At 36.8% G+C, this 19,529-nt stretch overlaps 2 protein-coding genes across 2 annotated transcripts; one reads left to right on the top strand and one right to left on the bottom strand.

The window, feature by feature from the left end:
- The first annotated feature begins 658 nt into the window (after nt 1–658).
- Nucleotides 659–1,645, top strand: LOC128984268 (piggyBac transposable element-derived protein 3-like). Its single transcript, XM_054403571.1, has one exon. It carries the CDS (start codon nt 659–661, stop codon nt 1,643–1,645), a length of 987 nt encoding a protein of 328 aa, XP_054259546.1.
- Nucleotides 1,646–11,238: 9,593 nt separating this feature from the next.
- LOC128984267 (uncharacterized) lies at nt 11,239–13,059 on the bottom strand. The gene has a single exon (XM_054403569.1). It carries the CDS (start codon nt 13,057–13,059, stop codon nt 11,239–11,241), a length of 1,821 nt encoding a protein of 606 aa, XP_054259544.1.
- Nucleotides 13,060–19,529: the final 6,470 nt, after the last annotated feature.

The raw sequence follows: 19,529 nt of genomic DNA, 5'->3' as shown, positions 1-19,529 counted from the left end.
AATTGAACAATTCTAGGCAACAGTTTAAGGCCAAAATATTACCATACCCTGTAGTTATGAGAATACCGGTATACTATTTTTGAACTATTGCTGACAAAAAATATGCCTAATAAGTTACATCTCAATCAAAATTCTTATGTATAGCCTTTATAGGACTAAATGTGTTTAATTTTTTATAGGAATAACAGAAGGACATTTGGACAACTGTAAAACACCCACGGAGGTATTTCTTGAACTTCTAGATCAGGACTTGGTAAGTCACATCACTTATCAATCGAATTTGTTTGCGACACAAAATGGCAAATCACTTAATTTTAAAGATAATAAACTCTTGGTGTTTATCGGAATCAACTTCCTTATGGGATATCACCAGTTACCCTCAATTAAACATTACTGGTCTACCTCCGATGACTTGCATGTCAAGCCAGTAGCAAGAGCTATGACAAGAAGTCGCTTTATGGAAATTTTGTCTTTTCTTCATATCAATGATAATAGTAGTATTTCCAAAGAAAATCCTGACAAACTTCATAAGTTACGACCTCTTATTGACAAGCTCAATGACAAATTCAAGGCGGTTTACCAAGGAACTTGAGAGGTTAGTGTTGACGAATCTATGATTCTTTTCAAAGGTCGTTCTTCTTTGAAACAATATAACCCAATGAAACCAATCAAAAGGGGTTACAAGCTGTGGTGTATTTCTGACCAGAAAGGCTATACTTTGAAATTTGATGTCTATCAAGGTAAGAATGAAGTAATAGAAGCAGAGTATCATGGTAGTGGTTTGGGTGAAAGAGTGGTTTTAACACTAACAAAAGAAATCTCGGGAAAAAATCGGATTGTAGAATTCGACAACTATTTTGCTTCTATTCCTCTACTGGAAAGACTGAGAAGGGAGAACACCTTAGCTTGTGCCACAATCCGTAATGACAGGGCAGGTATGCCTCAAAACATGAAGTCGGGTCTCGAGAGAGGGGAGTGGGATCATCGCTACTCGGCCACTGATGTAGGGGTGTTTAAGTGGCAGGACAACAAATCTGTCTGGCTTGTATCAAACTACCATGGGACAGAACAAAGTACCGTGACAAGAACCCAGAATGATGGATCAAAAGTAACAGTAGCCTGCCCTCCCGTAGTGAAAGACTATAATAGGTTTATGGGAGGAGTAGACCTAGCGGATCGATACAGAGCACTGTATAATGTCAATAGAAAATCTAAAAAGTGGTGGCACAGGCTATTCTGGGGTGTATTAGACATTGCCTTCGTCAACGCATATGTTTTAAGTTGTCAGCTATTTGATAAGATGCCAGTTCTAGAATGCAGAAGAATGATTGCTAAAGGTCTTCTTGCTATGCAAAACCCGAAACAGAGAAAAAGGTCTCTCGAATTGAGTTCTTCAAGTACCTCATCAAGTCCCATTTTGAAAAGAAGAAAATCAACTGATTTTTCTGTACCTAAAGATGTGAGGTGCAACAACAAAGGGATACACTGGGTGACATTTGACCAAAAGAGGAGAAGATGTGAGGTATGCGCCAAAAGGAAGATTCAATCACGCCCTTACACGAAGTGCAGCCACTGTAAAGTGTCTCTATGTGTTAACGAAAAAAAGAACTGCTTTGCTGAATTCCATGAAGTATTGCTTGAATAACATGACATTGAAAAGACATTCCAATGATGAATATGAACACTAGGCCTATTAGTTGTAACTTTTTATTTTATGTCACTTTTTGTGTAACATGTACTGTATACAGTTTTTACCTGTGTAGTAAAACTTATCTTAGTCCAATGTTCAGCTTTTATTACACCATCAATAGAATTTGCAATTATGGAATTATGTCATTGAGGTCTGACGGTACTTTAAAGTAACAACCTTAAAATATGCGATCAAGCCATAAAGGACCGACGGTACTTAAAAGTACCATATGTAAAAAACACATTAAAAAAATGTGTTTTTTACTTAAACAACCATTAACTACAATAAAATTAAGACAAATGTTGTTTATGTTTATTTTAAAGGTACTTGGTCCTCAAAGGGAAACAATGCCAAGCGAAGCATATTTCTATCAATAACACTTAAATTTGGTTGTGACTTCTATCTTTTAAACAATCTGTTTTATTTTATTATTCAAACAAGCTGATGGTCAAAGTCCGATGTATTATTTCAATTCTAATTAAATAATTAATTTACCATGTGCCTTTAAAACTTGTGTATTTTGTTGTATTGATATATTAAATGCTCTCTATACAAAAATGCTTTTTTCTTTCCGTAGTGTCACTACCAACATTTCTTCTGGTGGAATAGCCATTCTAAAAGAAGAGTATTCTCTTTTGATGTGTTCAGTCATGTTTGTCAGTAAATAATCAAATGTTGGTTTACTCATACGAAAGAAATTGAAAAATTTCTTTGGATCACAATCTAACTTCTCAAATAAATTGTAGTAAGCACCATCAACATACCGCACTTTCAAAACAGGATGAACCCACCACTTTCTTTCTGACCGACGCTTACGTCTTAAGTACAACAAATATAATAAATATAATCTTCGATTATAATCAGCCATGTTGCTTCCACCAAATCTAATAGCTGACTGCACTGACTGCAGTAAAAATGCTGTGATCTTAACGTGTCGTTGCTGTCAAGTGTGTAAGCACCCCTGCCGTTGCCGAGCTGTTGCTGTTGCAGTGCTGGCGACGTGCTGTGTAGTGTGAAAACGCCCATACAGGCAGTTCGCTTCTGAAGTTGTATTGCAATGCAATCTTGTCACTCCAAGCTCCACAAGTATGCACTAGAGAGCCCCCCTGAAATTGAAGGTTACCGTTATGTTACTCTACCCAGCTAGTTTCACATAACTCTTAAAGTTGATCCCTTCAGTTTCTCGTTGAAAACAGCGTGCCTTTTAGCAGAAATGAAATTGGAGAATAACTATCACAAAACGTGACAAAATCTTCTCTGATTGTGTAATTGTAAACAGTTAAATTTAAGATGCTATACAATGTTTTATTCAGACGGTGCACCTTTTCCCCCCGCAAGTAGCAATATTTCAAGACCCGGATGAAATTGTCACGGCTCATATTTGTATTGATACCAGCATGAACTCTGTTGGAGTAGGCCCAGCATTTATACCCCTTATTCTAGGAGTGAAAATACTCAACCGTTTCTAAACCGCTTCTCATATTATTCATGGCTTCTGTGAGAATACTGAGAACATTATGGCGGTCCTATGGTAAAGAAGAGTTTTTAGTACTTTGTCGACGGTTTATTTCCTTTTCCTTGTTTTTATTTTTATTTTGGTAAGATTACCTCACCAAGCCCGCAACACATGCAAACTGCAGAAAAGACGCATTTTAGCCTGTCCCATGATTTTACTCAAACAATGTAAAATGTTTCCTCCATATCAAACATGAATACGTTCAAGAGTAATAAACCCAGTCACACTTTTAATTGTATAAAACAATAGCGAAATAGTCAATTCATCCCCTCGATTAGCGAACATTAAAGCACATGGGCAGCCTTCTCTGGTTTCATCTAATGCTAACAATGTGTGGAGTTGGAAATTGTAATTGTTTACTCCGTGAGTTCCATCAATCCTTACAGTATCCTGACCAAATTTAGTAAGTAAGGATTTTTTGGGCTTTTGTCATGTATATGAAAATAAAATCGTATACTTGTATCCCCCTACAACGTGCAACTAAGTCGCTCCTTTTATGCCCGTGGTAGAGGGAGGGACTTCACCCTCAACCAATCAGGATGCAATTAATAGCTTAGTATAAAAAAATGAATTTGCCAAGTTTGAAACAAAAAAAACAAACCACAACATTTTCTAATATTCTCTATGAGAATAACATAGGAATTTTTTTTTCTCCGTTACCAATAATTGCACAAAACACTTTGATATACTAAATTATTTATTTATTTAAGCTCTTTAAAAAGGTTTAGAGAGAAATTAAGAAATTTTGGGTTTGGATGGTAAAAAAATGAGAAAACCCATTTTTTTTACTCCATAAAACCCTGTTACCATGGTTCAATCATGATCGTTTGCGAACTCATTCATGTTTATCCCGCCTTGCACCTTTAAACCAAATTTCATCAAAATCGGACAACAATTACTCAAGTCATCGTTAACGGACTATTTATAAATTTGAACGAATTGTTCTTTTGGCCTCTGGGGACATCAAAATAGAAAAGTAAATCGGTCCCGGGCCTAGGTCTTACCGTGCCCCGTACGGTAATAGCGACTTTCCTGTAGGGAAATTCGCTAAAAGCATAACTGTTTTATTTATTACGTTACAAGATAACGTTGTTTACTGGCATTCTATGAAATTTAGATGACATAAAAAAATGTTCAGTGCTCTAACATAACTTACAATAGAATTTATTCTCTTTTACAAACAGTTATTGTATTGCCAGGGTATACTTGCTTGATGAGATAGGAAATAGTTTGCTAGGTTGTCCCAGAGATCAGGGACTGAATAATTTTCCTTTGAAGTCAGAGGCTGCTTTACTGGAATATATTATCTACACTAAGTCAGAGGCTGCTTTACTGGAATATATTATCCACACTAGGCGCTCGTGTCTGGTCTATGTTAATTTGCGTTTACTCAGTTCCCTCTCGCTTTCGTACAAAGTTGTGCAGAATGCACACACATTTAACAATGACAATAACTGTTCCAACTTTATGACACTGAATTAGCACTATCAGGACTTGAAACTTAGAACTTACCATCCCGAACGCACATTCCACAGATTTCCTTCCCCGGCTTAATCTTAAATTAAATATCCCCTTAACGTTGTCCAGTATCTTCTTTGGATAGTGTCTCATTAAATACCGAGTTAAAGGGAAAGGCTCACCACCCAAAAAATAAAAAAGGGGGACGGCACATTTGATTCATCATGTGTCAACGGTGAAGCGGGAGGCATGTCAATGTCCAAGCTAACTATCCATCACTTAATAGCTGACGCCCTGAAAATACCACCATCGCTATTTATACCAGTGAAGCCAGCTTCGATCAACGTAAAAATACCATCTGCGTCGGAGCACGCAAATAGTACAATGAAATGGAAAAACTTGTAGTTAAAGTTTAATGAACCACTGTTAGAAAATTTCTGTATTTTGATGGGCTTGCCGTCTAATGCTCCGATGAAATGCGGCAGATTCCATAGTTCCTCAAACCGTGTGGCTGTCCTCATTCTCCTCATTCATGGGTCTTCCATTGTGGGCAAGGGCATATAGGAAGTGTTCAGGACGTCCCATATTTTTACCGTACACTCTTTTACTATTTGTGTTAGAACAGTGTGGGTAGTGTTTTTTCTTCTTCATTTGCAATGTCAGGCTCGTCGGCATTTTTCCTTGTAGTTTGGAAGTTGAATTTTCAATTTCTTCCGAATCAGGTAGGTATCCTGCTGAAGGTGGTTTTGATGTTTTGATAAATGGAATAGATAACTGCATAACATCATCTAAATAATAAGTTATTTTCTTAGCTCCAGAACCAATTGGGGGTTGCCTCAATTTTCGTGCAAAGACTATTCGTAAGTTCTTCCACTTTTCTTTGCACTCCTCGGCTGAAAACAATGATATTTTTAGAAATAAAATAATCGTAGGTAATTAAAAGGAGGCTCGGCCGATTTTAGGGTAAAAATTTTAGATTTTTATTTTTTGTGTTATTTTTGTTTTAAATTTCATTAGCTTTAAAACGGAATATTACTTTGTTATGTTGCAAATTTATTTTAGTTATGGACAATTTACCAAATAATTACACAGGCATTTTCACTAGATTTTACGTTTATAATACTCCAGCATTTTATACTGTACGTTTTTTAGGTAAGTAGAAGTAATTTAGTTTTCTATGTTGGTAGCCCTGTTTACTGCAGACAATCAGCAGTTGTTTACAGCTAGCAGAATGTTTGTTGGTATTGTGATTGTGGTTATGTTTACAAATATTGTGAATCTTATTGTTTGAGTTGTGAATAACTTATGTTTTAGTTTTTTAGTGGTGAATACGTTATAGTTTTTAATTTGTTATTGATTCTTGAGTGACAATAACAAGACTAAGAGTAAAAAAGCGGAAACATCAGTTCTATGGAGTCCAAAAGCAGGATTATCACTAAGTTCTGTTGATGATTGTCCTAGACCATCTACTTCCTCTGCCTAGCCCTGATGAGGAATCAAGTGCCTCAAAAAGAAAGGTGCATTCGAACCTGGATAGTTATGATAAGTATACTGACGATGATAAGTGTAATTACATTATAAATCTCAATAGGTTAGAAAAACTCATGGAACATATCGCTGTGTGTGGAAAGTGCGGTGAGTCTCTATCAATTTTTACAAGTGACAGGCTTGGCCTAAGCGTTACAGTAATAGTTAAATGTAATAATTGTAAATATGAGGTTTCTGCCAAAAACAGTGAACAGGTGTGTGGTGGAACGATGGAAGTAAACGTTAGATCTGTGTATGCGTTCCGATGCAAAGGGAAGGGGGGACGAGCGGCGAAAACGGTATGTGCCGTAATGAACTTACCTAGGCCTATAACATTCAAGCGAGATAATGAGCTACTTTGTTCTGCTGCAAAGGAAGTATGCACTTAATCCATGGTTAAAGCTGCAGAGGAGAGTGTAGTTGAAAATGATGGGGATTCAGATATTACGACTATTTTTGACGGTTCACGGCAGCGTCGCGGCCATCAATCGCTGAATGGTGTTGTAAAGAATTCAAACGGCCGCCATTTTGAAATCTACAATCGGAAAAACTTTATTATTTTTTCTATTATATGTCTTGTGTATTTTAGCATGGTTACCAAATTTAATAATCGTGGAATGAAAACTTCACAGATAATAATATTTAGGTTTAAAAAACAAAATGGCGGATAACTGGGTAAATATGCATTTTCGGACATACCTTCGCATTAACTTTTTTCTTTTCTTTTAGTATGAGGATTCATTTCCCAAAGTCCTGAAACGTTTATTATGGACACCCATCTGTACTGGCCGTTGCTAGGTCGAGCATTCCACGAATTATTGGAACCCGTGTATTTTCATATCCACCTGACACTTTTTAGTTTCAGTTAGCTCTGAACTCGGTTGGTGTTAAGTCGTACTGGTTTTAAACGTTGTTGTGTTGATGTGTTTTTTGCCACTTAAATTTATTGTTTATCGTTTATTGTTGTATTTTACTGTTGCCAATTGTTTATAGTTTTTTGTTGATTTTAATTGTTGACTTTTACTCTTTCCGATTGTTCATCGCTTGTTGTTGATTTTCATTGTTGCTATGAGTGGGAAACGCAAGAGGGTTGTAGTTTCTCTTGAAACCAAATTTAACGCTATTAGATTAAACGTTTGGACAAAGGCGAGTTCATTAAAAAGGTAGCTGCTGATTTTGGGGTTGGGGAGGTGACAGTTGGTGATTGGATACGAAAACGGGAAGAAATCAAAAAATGTTTGAACAAGAATGTGAGAGGAGGTGGTGTTCCTAGTCGAAAGACTTTAAAAAAGGGCAACTACGACCAGACGTCTGAGGCTCTTTTTTTGTGGTTTTCCCAGCTTCGAGGGATGGGTAGTCATATGAGTGGTCCAATGCTACAGGCTAAGGCGATTGAATACTATAAAAACTTTAGAGACGGAGAGGAAACATTTACGGCGAGTGATGGGTGGCTGGACCAATGGAAGAAGAGGTATGGGATTAGGCAGCTTAACATTAGTGGGGAGAGATTATCAGCTGGTTGTTCTATTGATCGACTGAACACGTAGAGATGTTTAAAAGCTATACCATCTTTGTTGTATATGAGGTTAAGCAGTAAATTGGTTTTTCCACATCCTGATGGACCAACGATCAAGCAACGAAGTGGTTTTGGGAAAACACCATCTTCCGCCCTTTCACCATCTCTACAGTAGACGTTTATTTCCATTGTCTTTACTTATAACACCACTTGGTTGGTTTCATAGGAAACTCCTTGACAGCCTAATGTCTCACCCTGTTGATTTAAACAGCAAGTGTGTTTGCATCAGTCGTACTGATCACAGTCTCGACTCTGTGTAGACGTTTAGATAGCTCTGAGAATTCAACTCCGTTAATGGCATCATATGCACTGTTGCTGCGACTGATGCCACAGATCTTTCTACCTCCTTTGATCTGAATACAGTCATTTGTGACTTCAAGACCTTTTAAAATACCATCAACTTTATCATTTACTTCTTCAAGCTGTTCTTTAACAACCACATCAGCCTTATCTATAGCTTTTGCAACTTTTACTATCCTTTTGTTCTTGGCACTAATATAATGTTTCTCGAACCCGACTTGTTTGTTTACAATGGAGGCCAGATCCTTTTTTGCCTTATTAAACAAGTTATCTACCTGAGAAATAAATTCTCTTTTCATGTTACTGATCTTTGAATCTGTATCGTGGTTGCAAGTGAATTCCAACGATGAAAGTTTTTCATTTAACTTATCTGTTGAAATGCTATTTTGGTTAGTACTGCTGTCAGCCAGTTCTTCTCCGAACCGATTGAATTTAAATATAGACATCATGATGCTCTTATAATGATACCAAGTCCAAGTACACCAGGTTTTCAACATTACTATTGAGTATCGGGTTGTTATCTTGATCAAGTATGTTGACTGTTATGCAGTGAACTGTTCTCAACCCAGGTTTCAAATCAACATATAACCTTTCCTTTGGTTGTTCAGATATCTTATACCCATGTGGAACTTGAGGAAAGAACGTGTATAGCAGTTCAGTTTCCGCATGTTTGTGATCATGTATGTTGTGGTTGACGAGACTGTTGTGTGTTTATATTGCAGTGTATCTCGATGGTATCTACTGCCCTCAACTTTGGAGGTCTTGTTCCTGTCACTGTTTGGTTCTCAATGTGGTATAAGCTACTGTCGGCTCTCTTCTGTTTTTCTTTTGTTGGAGGATCAAAACCAAACAACTTGCAGCACGCTTGATCCATATAGAACTTCAATGGCGAGTACACAGAAAGAAAATCACCATTTTTACTCAGTCTAAATTTAGTAGGATCAACGTTTAAGCTCAAGGATTTTATGTAGTCCTTCGTAGTAGCTTCCATGGACTCGATTGTCCAGTAACCTCTTGTGAAAGTGAGACGATTTGGTATTACATGAACGTCACTATCCAAGAAGAAAATATTTGCTTCATCACGGACGTTATAAATATTGTTGTCTGTAAAGAACGCAACAAGTGCCATACGATGCTTCACGTTCTCTTCCAGATGGATTGGGTGTTCCAAGTGGAGAGTGACGCGAGAGCTTGTACCTCTAAGTTTTAATAGTGGCATGGTACACTTATAATTTGCCCCACCAAGATTGCCATGAGTATTTGTCATCTCTTAAAGTGTTTATGATCGTGTTCCAATTTGTATCATCGTTTGAACATCGCTTCAGAACTTCAAGGCAGAGATGACCGCAAATAGGAGGGTCTTCAAACTCCTGTACTCGCATATCATTATAAAGCAAATCACGCTCGCCTAAATACTTCACAAGTTCAATTGGTGGTGGAGCGTTGCCAAATGAATCGAAATACAGCTTTTTACCATTATGCATTTTGATATAACAGGTCCAGTGTGTACCATTCGAGTCCAAGTCACCGAGATTCAAAATACCACATTCCATTTCCCATGGGGATTCTGGCAAAACTTCACGCATGAAAACACCTCGAAATCCTTTCAATCCCAACACTTTGGCCCATCGTTCGAGGTCACCAAGCGTTAAGGGGTTTATCCGTTTTTTTGTTATAGTAAAGCATCCAATTTCCTGTTGATACATCTTTTCAAACCAGCGCCCTTGGGATCCTTGTCTATTATCGTTTCCAACTCATTGTCAATCAAATGCTTCAACCATGGAATGAACCTTTCCTTCAGCATCGGTGCTAGGTGTCTTCTGACAACAGGTGAGATGAAACGTTTTCCACCAGGAACGGCACCCTCCACAAATTCCAACACTTCTTTCAGGAGGCCTCCCTGTTTATTTTTCAATAACTGGTCGTAGCTGAGGTTCAGCCGAATGCCTGTTTGGTTTCGTCTAGCTTTCTCAATAGCCTTATGCTGGACACTGTCTAACAGGATATGGTCCGTTCCACCACGACCTATGTCGTCACTCGTCAGCCCAATTATAGCACTTCTCCGTTTCTTATAGGCGATACGAAGCTTACGTTTCTGCCCTTCAGACAGACGAATGGTGTGCCTGTGCAATTCACTCATGTTGTGCTTATATCACTATAAGTACTCTTATTATAAGCTCGAAATGGTATACGTATTTTATTGTGCCAAGTGTAAAAGGAAAACCACTTCGACCAATGTGGAACGTATTAAGACGGTTAACAACAAGTGGCGGTTAAGAGGCCGGTGTGTTGAATGCTTACGTGAGAAGAGCACGTTCACAAAAGCGTCTGTATCAGGAATCGCTGATGTCAAATTTGAAGAGGCACAAGAGCTTCATCGACCAGTAACAAAAAAGTTTCCAAAACGTAAAATCGTCACTCTCTACATAGACGACCTGTGGGCAGCTGACTTGGTTATAATGGACAAGTTCTTCCGGGAAAACGATGGATATAAATATATGCTAAATGTGATTGATACATTTTCCAAGTATGCATGGTCTGAACCATTACTCAGGAAGAGCGGTATCGAAGTGACAAACGCGTTTGAAGCCATCATACGAAGAGCTAAGGGCAATGGTCACAAAGCACCTAACCTATTACACACTGATAAGGGTAGAGAGTTCGTCAACAAGGATTTTAAATGTCTTCTCACCAAACATGGTATAAAGATGTATCATACGGAGAATGAAGAAAAGAGCTCCATAGTTGAAAGGTTCAATCGCACACTCAATGAACGAATGAAAGTGCATTTTGAAGCTAGGGGGTCATTCCGTTGGATAGACATACTGCAGGGTCTGTTGAGTAAGTACAACACAAGTGTACACTCCACCATTCGCATGAGGCCGGTCGATGTGACTGTGAAAGTCGAGCCAGAAATTCGTAGCTTGTACCTCGATCAATTTCGATCAGTTAAACGTCCACGACCTAAACTGAGAGTTGGCGATCGAGTGAGAATAGTAGCAAAGAAAGATACATTTGCCAACAAGTACGCTCGAAACTGGCGAACAGAGATTTTCACAATTTCTCACATTCAGTTTACAGCACCGGTAACATACAGAATCATCGATGGTGAAGGAGAAGAGATCCTGGGTTCGTTTTATGAAAAGGAATTGCAAAAGAGTAATTTCTAAGTTAATGGTTTATTGAATAGTGACCCCAGGGGAGGGAATGGATTCCATCATCTAAAATGTATCGTTTATCATCTTGGTTGGACAACACTACTTTATTGAGTGCTATGGTATAGAGGTCGTGACTGAAACTTCTAATCATATTTATGGTTTTAGTGGTTTCCAAACCTTCAAACAAACATTTTTTGTAGTCGTCAAATGTTATTTCCTTCTCTGTGACTGACTTTTTGACTCCTTTTGACTTTTTGCATACACTACCATCCTCGACTTCATGAGCATACATCTTAGATCTTAGAGCAATCTGTTCTCGCATAATCCTCCCACTCAGTTCATCTTTCATTTTACCAAGGACCTTCTTGTTGACTCTAGGCATCCCATACGGGTTGTTCTCAGGATAGTCACTTGTATCAAAGTAATCTATCATGGTTTTCATATCCTGGTAAAAATCGGAGGTGGCAATGGCATATTTCAAGGAATCAGTGTCTGTATACTGCAATCGTGCTTTGTCACCGTACTTCGATTTAATCACATTATAGTGAAAATCGTAAATTAGAGTCTTTGAAACATCCAATACACTCATACCAACATATATGGGTTTATTGAACAGGAGTTTTGTCCTTTTCATGTGCACAGCAGAGAGGTTTTCAGAAAATATTGTACGATCCTTGAATGTAGGTTGAGCAATCCATTTTACAATTTGTTTTTCCTTTGTCGCCAATCGCACATCCACTCTGTTACGTATGTTCTCCATTGTCTTCCCAAACACACCATTATTCATCAGTTTGTAAAACTCCTTTTCGAAATCGTTCTTTGCCTGAGTTCTCAGTTTTGTATTCAGGTCAATATAAGTAGCTATCCAGTTTGATTGCTTAAAGGAAATGACTCTATGGATCTTCTTCAGTTTCAATCCAAGCTTGAGGTACAGCTTGAGATTCCTATAGTGAACCACGTACTTCTCTTTGTCATAAAGTGTTGTCAACAGTTTAACCTCTTTTCCTCCTGGTGGTACTCTCTGCTCTGGTGCAAGAGGAAGATCGGAATGCAAGTCGTGGGCATCTTTAGGATATTCCAAATCCACTTCAAGTATATACCCCGTATCGGCATCGTCAGGGATTTCGGTGACATCGATGTTTGTATCACACCATTTGAAATCTCCGTACGGCATGTGTTGAACCATTGCCCACCCATATAGGTTATTCGCATCTAAGTATACCAGATACTCAGTTGGTTTGCTCGAATCGTAATCCTTCATGTAGGGATTATTGGCTTTAGCATGGCGATTAGAACTTTGCGATACACCACCTCTAATTCCCTTCTCAATCATAAGTAGCATATCGTAATCTGAAATAAGTTCCAGTTCAACGTTTGTCGTTTTTAGCATAGCACTCCAAGCAAGACCAGGTGTTGTGAAAAACCATGCAGGATCTAGTTTGTACGTTGACATACACACATTTCGGAAGTTCTCCATAACATCAGCTAGTAGGAGGACATCTGATTTATTATACATCAATGTGTACTCTTTCATATCCTTCATTTTAAATGAATCCCACACTCGTTTAGCATGTTCATAATCTTTAGGGTCAACATCTGTTTTAGTGAGTATGTTGTAGAATTCTTCCTGATTAGGTAAATGAGTTAGCTCATATTTGTCCTCACTGTCCATGTAATCATATGGGTAAATACCTTTTCTCAAAACCAGGTTCAACTCAGATTCATTGAAGTATTTAGCAGTGTGTGTAAACTGATCTTTCTGAAGATTTTTGGTGAGTGCATCAAGGCTACTGGACATAAACTTGAACGAATCCAAAAACCTCAGTTCGATCATCATCAGGAGCTTGATAGATTTCTCAAAGAGGGCATTTAATCCTTTAAATGTTTGCAATGTTATAAATTTATGAGGGAAACATCCATCAAATTAAACACACCAATCCCTCCAGTGCCTCAGTTGAACGGTTGTTTAGTGCAGGTGGAAATGTATTTGGATCAAGAAGGTCCGAATTAACGGACTGCAACTTAGAGAACCAACTTTTGTTGAAGTATAATTTTCAGCATATTTAAATAAAAAAAAACTATTTCAGGACCTTTTTGACCACTCAAGTGCAATTTGCAAAATGTAAAATGCAAAATGTCATATGAAATTAATAAATAAAACACAATAAATCTCTATACCAGTCTCTAAACTAGTATAGCCATACATAAAGAAAGATAAACTACACATCAGTAGGCTAAAGTCTTTAACACAGAAAGATTTTTTTTTTTGTTTTACTTGTTTAGTGTTTTTTGTAGTTATTTACACAAGACTTGTGTAAAAGCTTTATGTATAGGCCTGTATTATTTTATGTCCTTTTAAACTTCAATTTATTTATTTATGTTAGATATAAGATTATTTTAAGTACTGTAATTCAATATTACAATTTTTATTTTTATGAATTATATCCATAACCGTTAGGCGTACAACGTTGCTCCAATATACAAAATTATTTATTTTTTTAAGCTCTACAAAATGGTTTGGAAAGAAATTGTAATATTTTGGGGGTTTAGGGGGGAAATGGGAATAACCAACTTTGCCCCTTAAAAACTCCCATAAATCCCTATTCCCATAGTCCGTTCATGCTGGTTCGCAAACTCGTTCGAATGAACGTAAATTGATACGTTTGTACCCAATTTCATCAAAATCGGACCATTTTTGCTTGAGTTATCACGCTAACAGACTCATATATATATGTATGATTTTAAATTTTACATTTTATTTATGAATTTGAACGGCGGAGGGTGTTTTCGGCCTCAAAACGAAAAAGTAAATCGGGCCCGGGTCTAGGTCTTACCATGAGACCTACGGTAATAGCTTATTCCCTATATGAGGGATTTGCTAAAAATACAACCGTAACAAAACCCATGTACAGTTAATACAATTTATTTCTATCCTTTGTATTTAAAAAGCATGAAATAAATTTTAATTGTACGTAAAAATTGTATTGGATGTTATTTTTGAACAAAATAATTGCACTATCATGATTTGAAGTTAAGAATTACTCATACATCGAATTTTTCCCTTACAACTTCTTTCCCCCCTGATCTTATATTTTCAACACTGGGGTAAGACGAGTCATCATACACCCGGTTTTTAATTTCTTGTCTTATCTAAGCCGCAGCTGTAGAAACGATTCTCTTAATCTTATCACCGTTATGTCTTTTATTTTAAGAGTACCAAGTTTCAGAGAAAATCTTGCCCACCCTATCTCTTAAAAAAACTATGGAGGATTTATTTTTATGTTCGTAGTCTAATAAGAAGTCTTTCACTAAGTGATTAAAAAATAATGTTTTGAAGTACTTCGTTTCATAAACCTGGTACATATTCACTTCACCTGGCCTGATATATTTTTCATCAATTACAAAAGGTTAGGAATACAATGCTGGCAATCATCATTTTCCTCAATGAAATTGCAAACTTTTATGAATGATTCTTTTAATAAATCGTTTACTGGTCTACCACGACCTGCACACGTATTGGGTCGTTGGTTGAATGGGTTGTTTCAAAAACCTAGTATAACAAGGTAAACAATTCCTTCTAGCCTGGACCTAACCTAATCACCCCAATCAGTTTTTCTATTTTTCAATACTTTTACTTATAGTTTGTTTCGTAGTTGAATTACATTATGAAGTAAATCGACTGCTTTCCTATTGTTTATTGGTGTCTTAAAATTACAAAAATCTAGAAAAATATTATCATGGGTAGAATCATCATGCTCGAGTGCGGTAACGGATCAGCTATGGAGCGCTACATAAATATAGTACACACACCATGCATTCACGGTTGATATATGGCGTTACATAACCATAAGTACACGTTTCAATACATCATTTTAAAGCTGATAGCTGCTACAATTTTGTTTGAAAAATACTTTCATAAAATAACGGCGTTAAAAGTTTTGAAAAAAAAAAATTACAAGTACAAAATAAAATTACTTCGTACATCGAATGTACGATATTTTGATACTACACTATTCTACGGATAACAAACAAACGGTAACAGTTACGACGAGATTTAACTGGACATGATTGTAGGAAATGATATTACAAAGGGAATAAAACAATTGCAATTCGATGTATGTTACATTTTTAACTTCCAGATCTTTCTTCAAGAAGAACTGTTAATATTAAAATTAATACTAATTTGAAAAAACAACTTCGCCAATATTTCTAAATTTTTAATTTTATGAGGCCTTTCGCCAGCTATGCTGGCATCATCAGACACATCACAAAACTGAAGGTTATGTTTATGTTTCAAAATACAATTATAAATTTTAAAGAATGTAACATTTTACCGAAGGGCTTACCATCCTTGAAACATGTTAAAATGAAAACTTTCATTAGGATGGTGACCTCTTAACTAAAACTTACGTTTATAAAATGTATTATGGACATTACGGGGGTGTGTTAAAGATATAGTTTATTCATATTATAATGTCCATAATAATTATTTTAGGAACAATGACATGATGTTTCCTTGGTAACAGAGTTGAGTTGTTTTTTTTATATTTTGATGAAGTAAGATGTATACACAAATATAGTTTTTCATTCTGTTTTACTATTAAATTAACTAAGTTTTTGATCCACAAGACGAGTTGTTATTTTAGACGATATTTCCAACAATTTTTACAACAACAAAAATTGTCAAAAACTTTAAACTTATGGCAGTATAAAATGCATATATGTACTTAAAAGATGTTTGTTTATGTATAATTAGCTTAAGTAAAAAAAGGAGTATATATTTGAGTAAAACTTAATTTGTTATTGTAGACTCTTATTCTGGAAAGTTGTTCTATTAAACCAGTCTCAATATCAGTCTTAACAACAGTTATAAAAAGAGTTAAAAAAATAGAGTTTAACTCTATTTTAATTAATAGCATTTTAATAGCTACAACAATAAGCCATAGTTTAAAAAACCTACCGGTAAAAGATTTGATGAACTTTTTATCGTTACAATTACCTAATCATTGTATTTAAAAAAATAAAACGGTAACCTTAAAGTAAATAGTACTAAAACAATGATGTTACTTTCTTGTATTATTTAAAACACTGGAAATTGTTAGCTTGTACTGTTCCAGAAACGTCAAAAATACCTGTCTACAAAGTTTTATAGAACTTTTTGTAAAAAATTAGGATGACGTTCTTCTTAACAAGAGAGAGTAGGCCTTTCTTTTATTTTCTAATAAGTTTTGTTTTTCTTTGTAGGCTTTTCTTGAATATAATCCTTTCATGTCAATGGGTTTTTGTGGAGGCTCCTTGCTGTCTTAACTTTAGCTGGACCTAGATTTACGTTTTTTAGAAAGCCCCTTTCTTGATTCAAAAACTTGGTCCAACTTAATTTGAACATAATCGCATTTACTGTAAGAAATTTTATAGAAGAAACACATTGGTCTTCCTTTTCCTCTCAATTACTTTGATGTCATTGAACATGACTCTTGTTGCTGTGCTATCTTTTGAAAAGTTAGGACCCAACTTGGAAGTTAAATCTTTAAAATCCAAAAAGTCATCGTGGCTCATTTTAATAACTTTGAACTGATTCCCATTTTTTTACTGTTCTAACTACAGAGACATATTGATCTTGAACATAAATGGGCCCTGACTTCACTTCTTTTCAGCTAACTCAAAAGCCAGACGCCTTAATTCGATTAGGGTAAGCCCGTAAAACGGTTAGCAAGATTGATTGCATGGTCGGCAATTTCTTTGTTTTATCCTGGGCTGAAAACAGGTTTTCGTCCTAATGCTGGAGCAAAATTTTCATGATCAGCTACTTTCAATTTGCCCCGTAATGTGGATTCTGGAATTCCAAATTCCTTCTCCGCTTTTATTATCGAGCTTCCGTTTTTAATTACGAATACTTGTAATCGCTGCTGTTAAACAAGCCGAATGACGTCCCCGTGGCAGCACATGTAGTACTCCGTCTAGCAGCTAGGTATTAGCACTAACCAGCGCTCTTAAACTGTCATGGCGGCGCTGCTACTAGCATGCGCGATATTACCTCAATGCGCAATATTCCCCCACTCTTCCTAACCAAAGGAGTGCGTGGATGGACATCCCGACATTTAGTGAGTGGGTTTTCAACGAATTTGTGCCTGTCACTGAAGCATTTTTTAAAAAAAAGCTACCCAGGAGAGCTACTATTGGACAATGCACCATCTCACCCCGATGCCCAAGAACTGTGCAGTGGTGATATTAGGGCAATCTTTCTACCTCCTAATGCTACCTTGCTCATACAACTGCTAGACCAAGGAGTTCTCAAAGCGATGAAGAGGAACTACCGGCGAAAGCTTTCCCAGATGTTGATTACAAAATTGGACGAAGGAAGGACTGTTAAGGACGCCTTAAAAAAGCCTCATTGAAAGATGTGTCGTACTGGATAGCCTCAGTGTGGGATGAGGTTAAAACTGACACCTGTGAAAAGTCATGGAATAATTTATTTGGCATAGGTGGAACACCAAAAAAAGTGCCAGAACCGAGGAACGTCAGTGAACTAGCCAATGAGTTACCCGTTGAAAATCAAATCAACAGCGAAGATATTCACGATTGGTGCAATCAAGATGATCAGATGTTAATTAACGACATGGAAATAATTGACATGGTAACCAGTGATAAGGACAAAAAATACAATTACGATTTGACGAGATAACTCCCAAAATATCTTACACCGACGGGCTGAAGGCGATCGACGCTGCTCTTGCATTCATAGAGCAGCAAGAAGAGTGTACCCAACACGACATTCTTACTCTACAGCATTGGCGCAATATTGCATCATCCAAGGGAGGGAAGAGGTTAGCTCGGAAGACGATCAGAGACTTTTTAAAAGGAATAATATGTGCTCATGCTTGCTGGCAAAATTGGTTGATAGTGCTGAATCCTGTTTTTTTTGTGAAATAATTGATAGGGTTTGCCCCATTTTTTCTTCAACATGTGAAAGCCTAACGTTAAATACTTATCAATTCTTGCAGTGCGAATATAATACAAAATGTTTTGTTCAGGTTTTGGCCGGTTCCACCTTTTCTTTTTTTTTGGGTACCCAGACGGACATCGACCAAAGAGTCTAATAATAATCAGCTAAAAATGAAATTCAACCAGGTGCATCAGAATGTGTGGGCTTTCATTGGTACGTCATTCGTCAACACATCCTATTACTAAACGACTGTGTACGGTATAATTGACTGAGAACAAGGCATGCTACATTGTGTGCGCATATTGTTATTGAACTTATAAGCCACCACAACTGGCAGCAGGGCGAAAGTTAGACTTGACTTTTACACAAACGTAGATGTATATCGTTGGTAGTTCTCAATGTCATTTAGAATAAGTGTATAATACAGGTATTTTTACTTTTCCCGAGATTTAAAAATAAGATGCACATTTCATAAGTAGCAAGGTGTTTTGTTCGGAAATATTAAAAACGTGTGTTATTTAAATACCATACTGTTGATTGCATATTGCCGAATGTTTTCTGGAGCGCGGGACTTCGGTCTTTGAGCCAAGGGTTCAAATCCCGCCAAATAACAAATGGATTTTGTCCATGATATTGCCGTAACCCCTAGGTCTAGCCTCAAGTAATGTGGGAAACAAAACCAGACTCGTGCCTAGCATCTGTTGACAAAAATATATTTTCGGTGGATTGTATGGGTGAGGTAAAAATTACTTTTTCCCATTTTTTAACCTAAAAACAAAAAAAAATCATAATATCTCTCCTACCCATTTTGTAGAGCTTAAAAAAATAATTTTGTATATTGAAGCGTTGTTATATGATCAATACACAGATAATTTAAAAATTATCAATTTGAAATTCCCATGTTTTTCTTATGGAGAATAAATAAACTGTTGGGTAATTCTGAGCAATTACTTGGTCAACCCCAATTTTTTTCATACTTTACTACGGTCATCAGGAGGTTCTCAGAAAGCAAGAAACATATAATTCAAGGCCCGCAAGGCCATATTACAGGTTGCCGAGCGATAAGAAGGTTCAAAGTTTAAGCGATAACAGTGGCTTGCGGGAGACGCGCGGAAGGCCAGTTGTGACAGTACCGTTATGGCTATGGCTAGTGGTTCCTCCGACAATCCTCCCGGCGATTACTGAGTTAATTAATAACCTAACTTAACCTAACCTAACCTAACCTAACCTAACTTATTATGTTTTTTTAGTCTCAAATACATCTCTAAGGCCAATTGTAACAGTACCGTTACGTTACGTTAGGTTACGTTAGGTTAGGTTAATTAATAACTTAACCTAACCTAACCTAACTTAACCTTGCG

The sequence above is a fragment of the Macrosteles quadrilineatus genome, unplaced genomic scaffold (genome assembly GCF_028750875.1).
Source record: "Macrosteles quadrilineatus isolate MER2022 unplaced genomic scaffold, UCM_ALF_1.0 Scaffold_2__2_contigs__length_208266976, whole genome shotgun sequence".
Classification (NCBI taxonomy): domain Eukaryota; kingdom Metazoa; phylum Arthropoda; class Insecta; order Hemiptera; family Cicadellidae; genus Macrosteles; species Macrosteles quadrilineatus.
The sequence above is the reverse complement of the archived record's forward strand: the minus strand, read 5'-3'. Positions and strand labels throughout refer to the sequence as shown.

What these genes read in the sequence shown, in the direction of transcription:
- LOC128984267 (XM_054403569.1), bottom strand. Translation starts at nt 13,059, where the DNA reads ATGATCGAACTGAGGTTTTTGGATTCGTTCAAGTTTATGTCCAGTAGC.
- LOC128984268 (XM_054403571.1), top strand. Translation starts at nt 659, where the DNA reads ATGAAACCAATCAAAAGGGGTTACAAGCTGTGGTGTATTTCTGACCAG.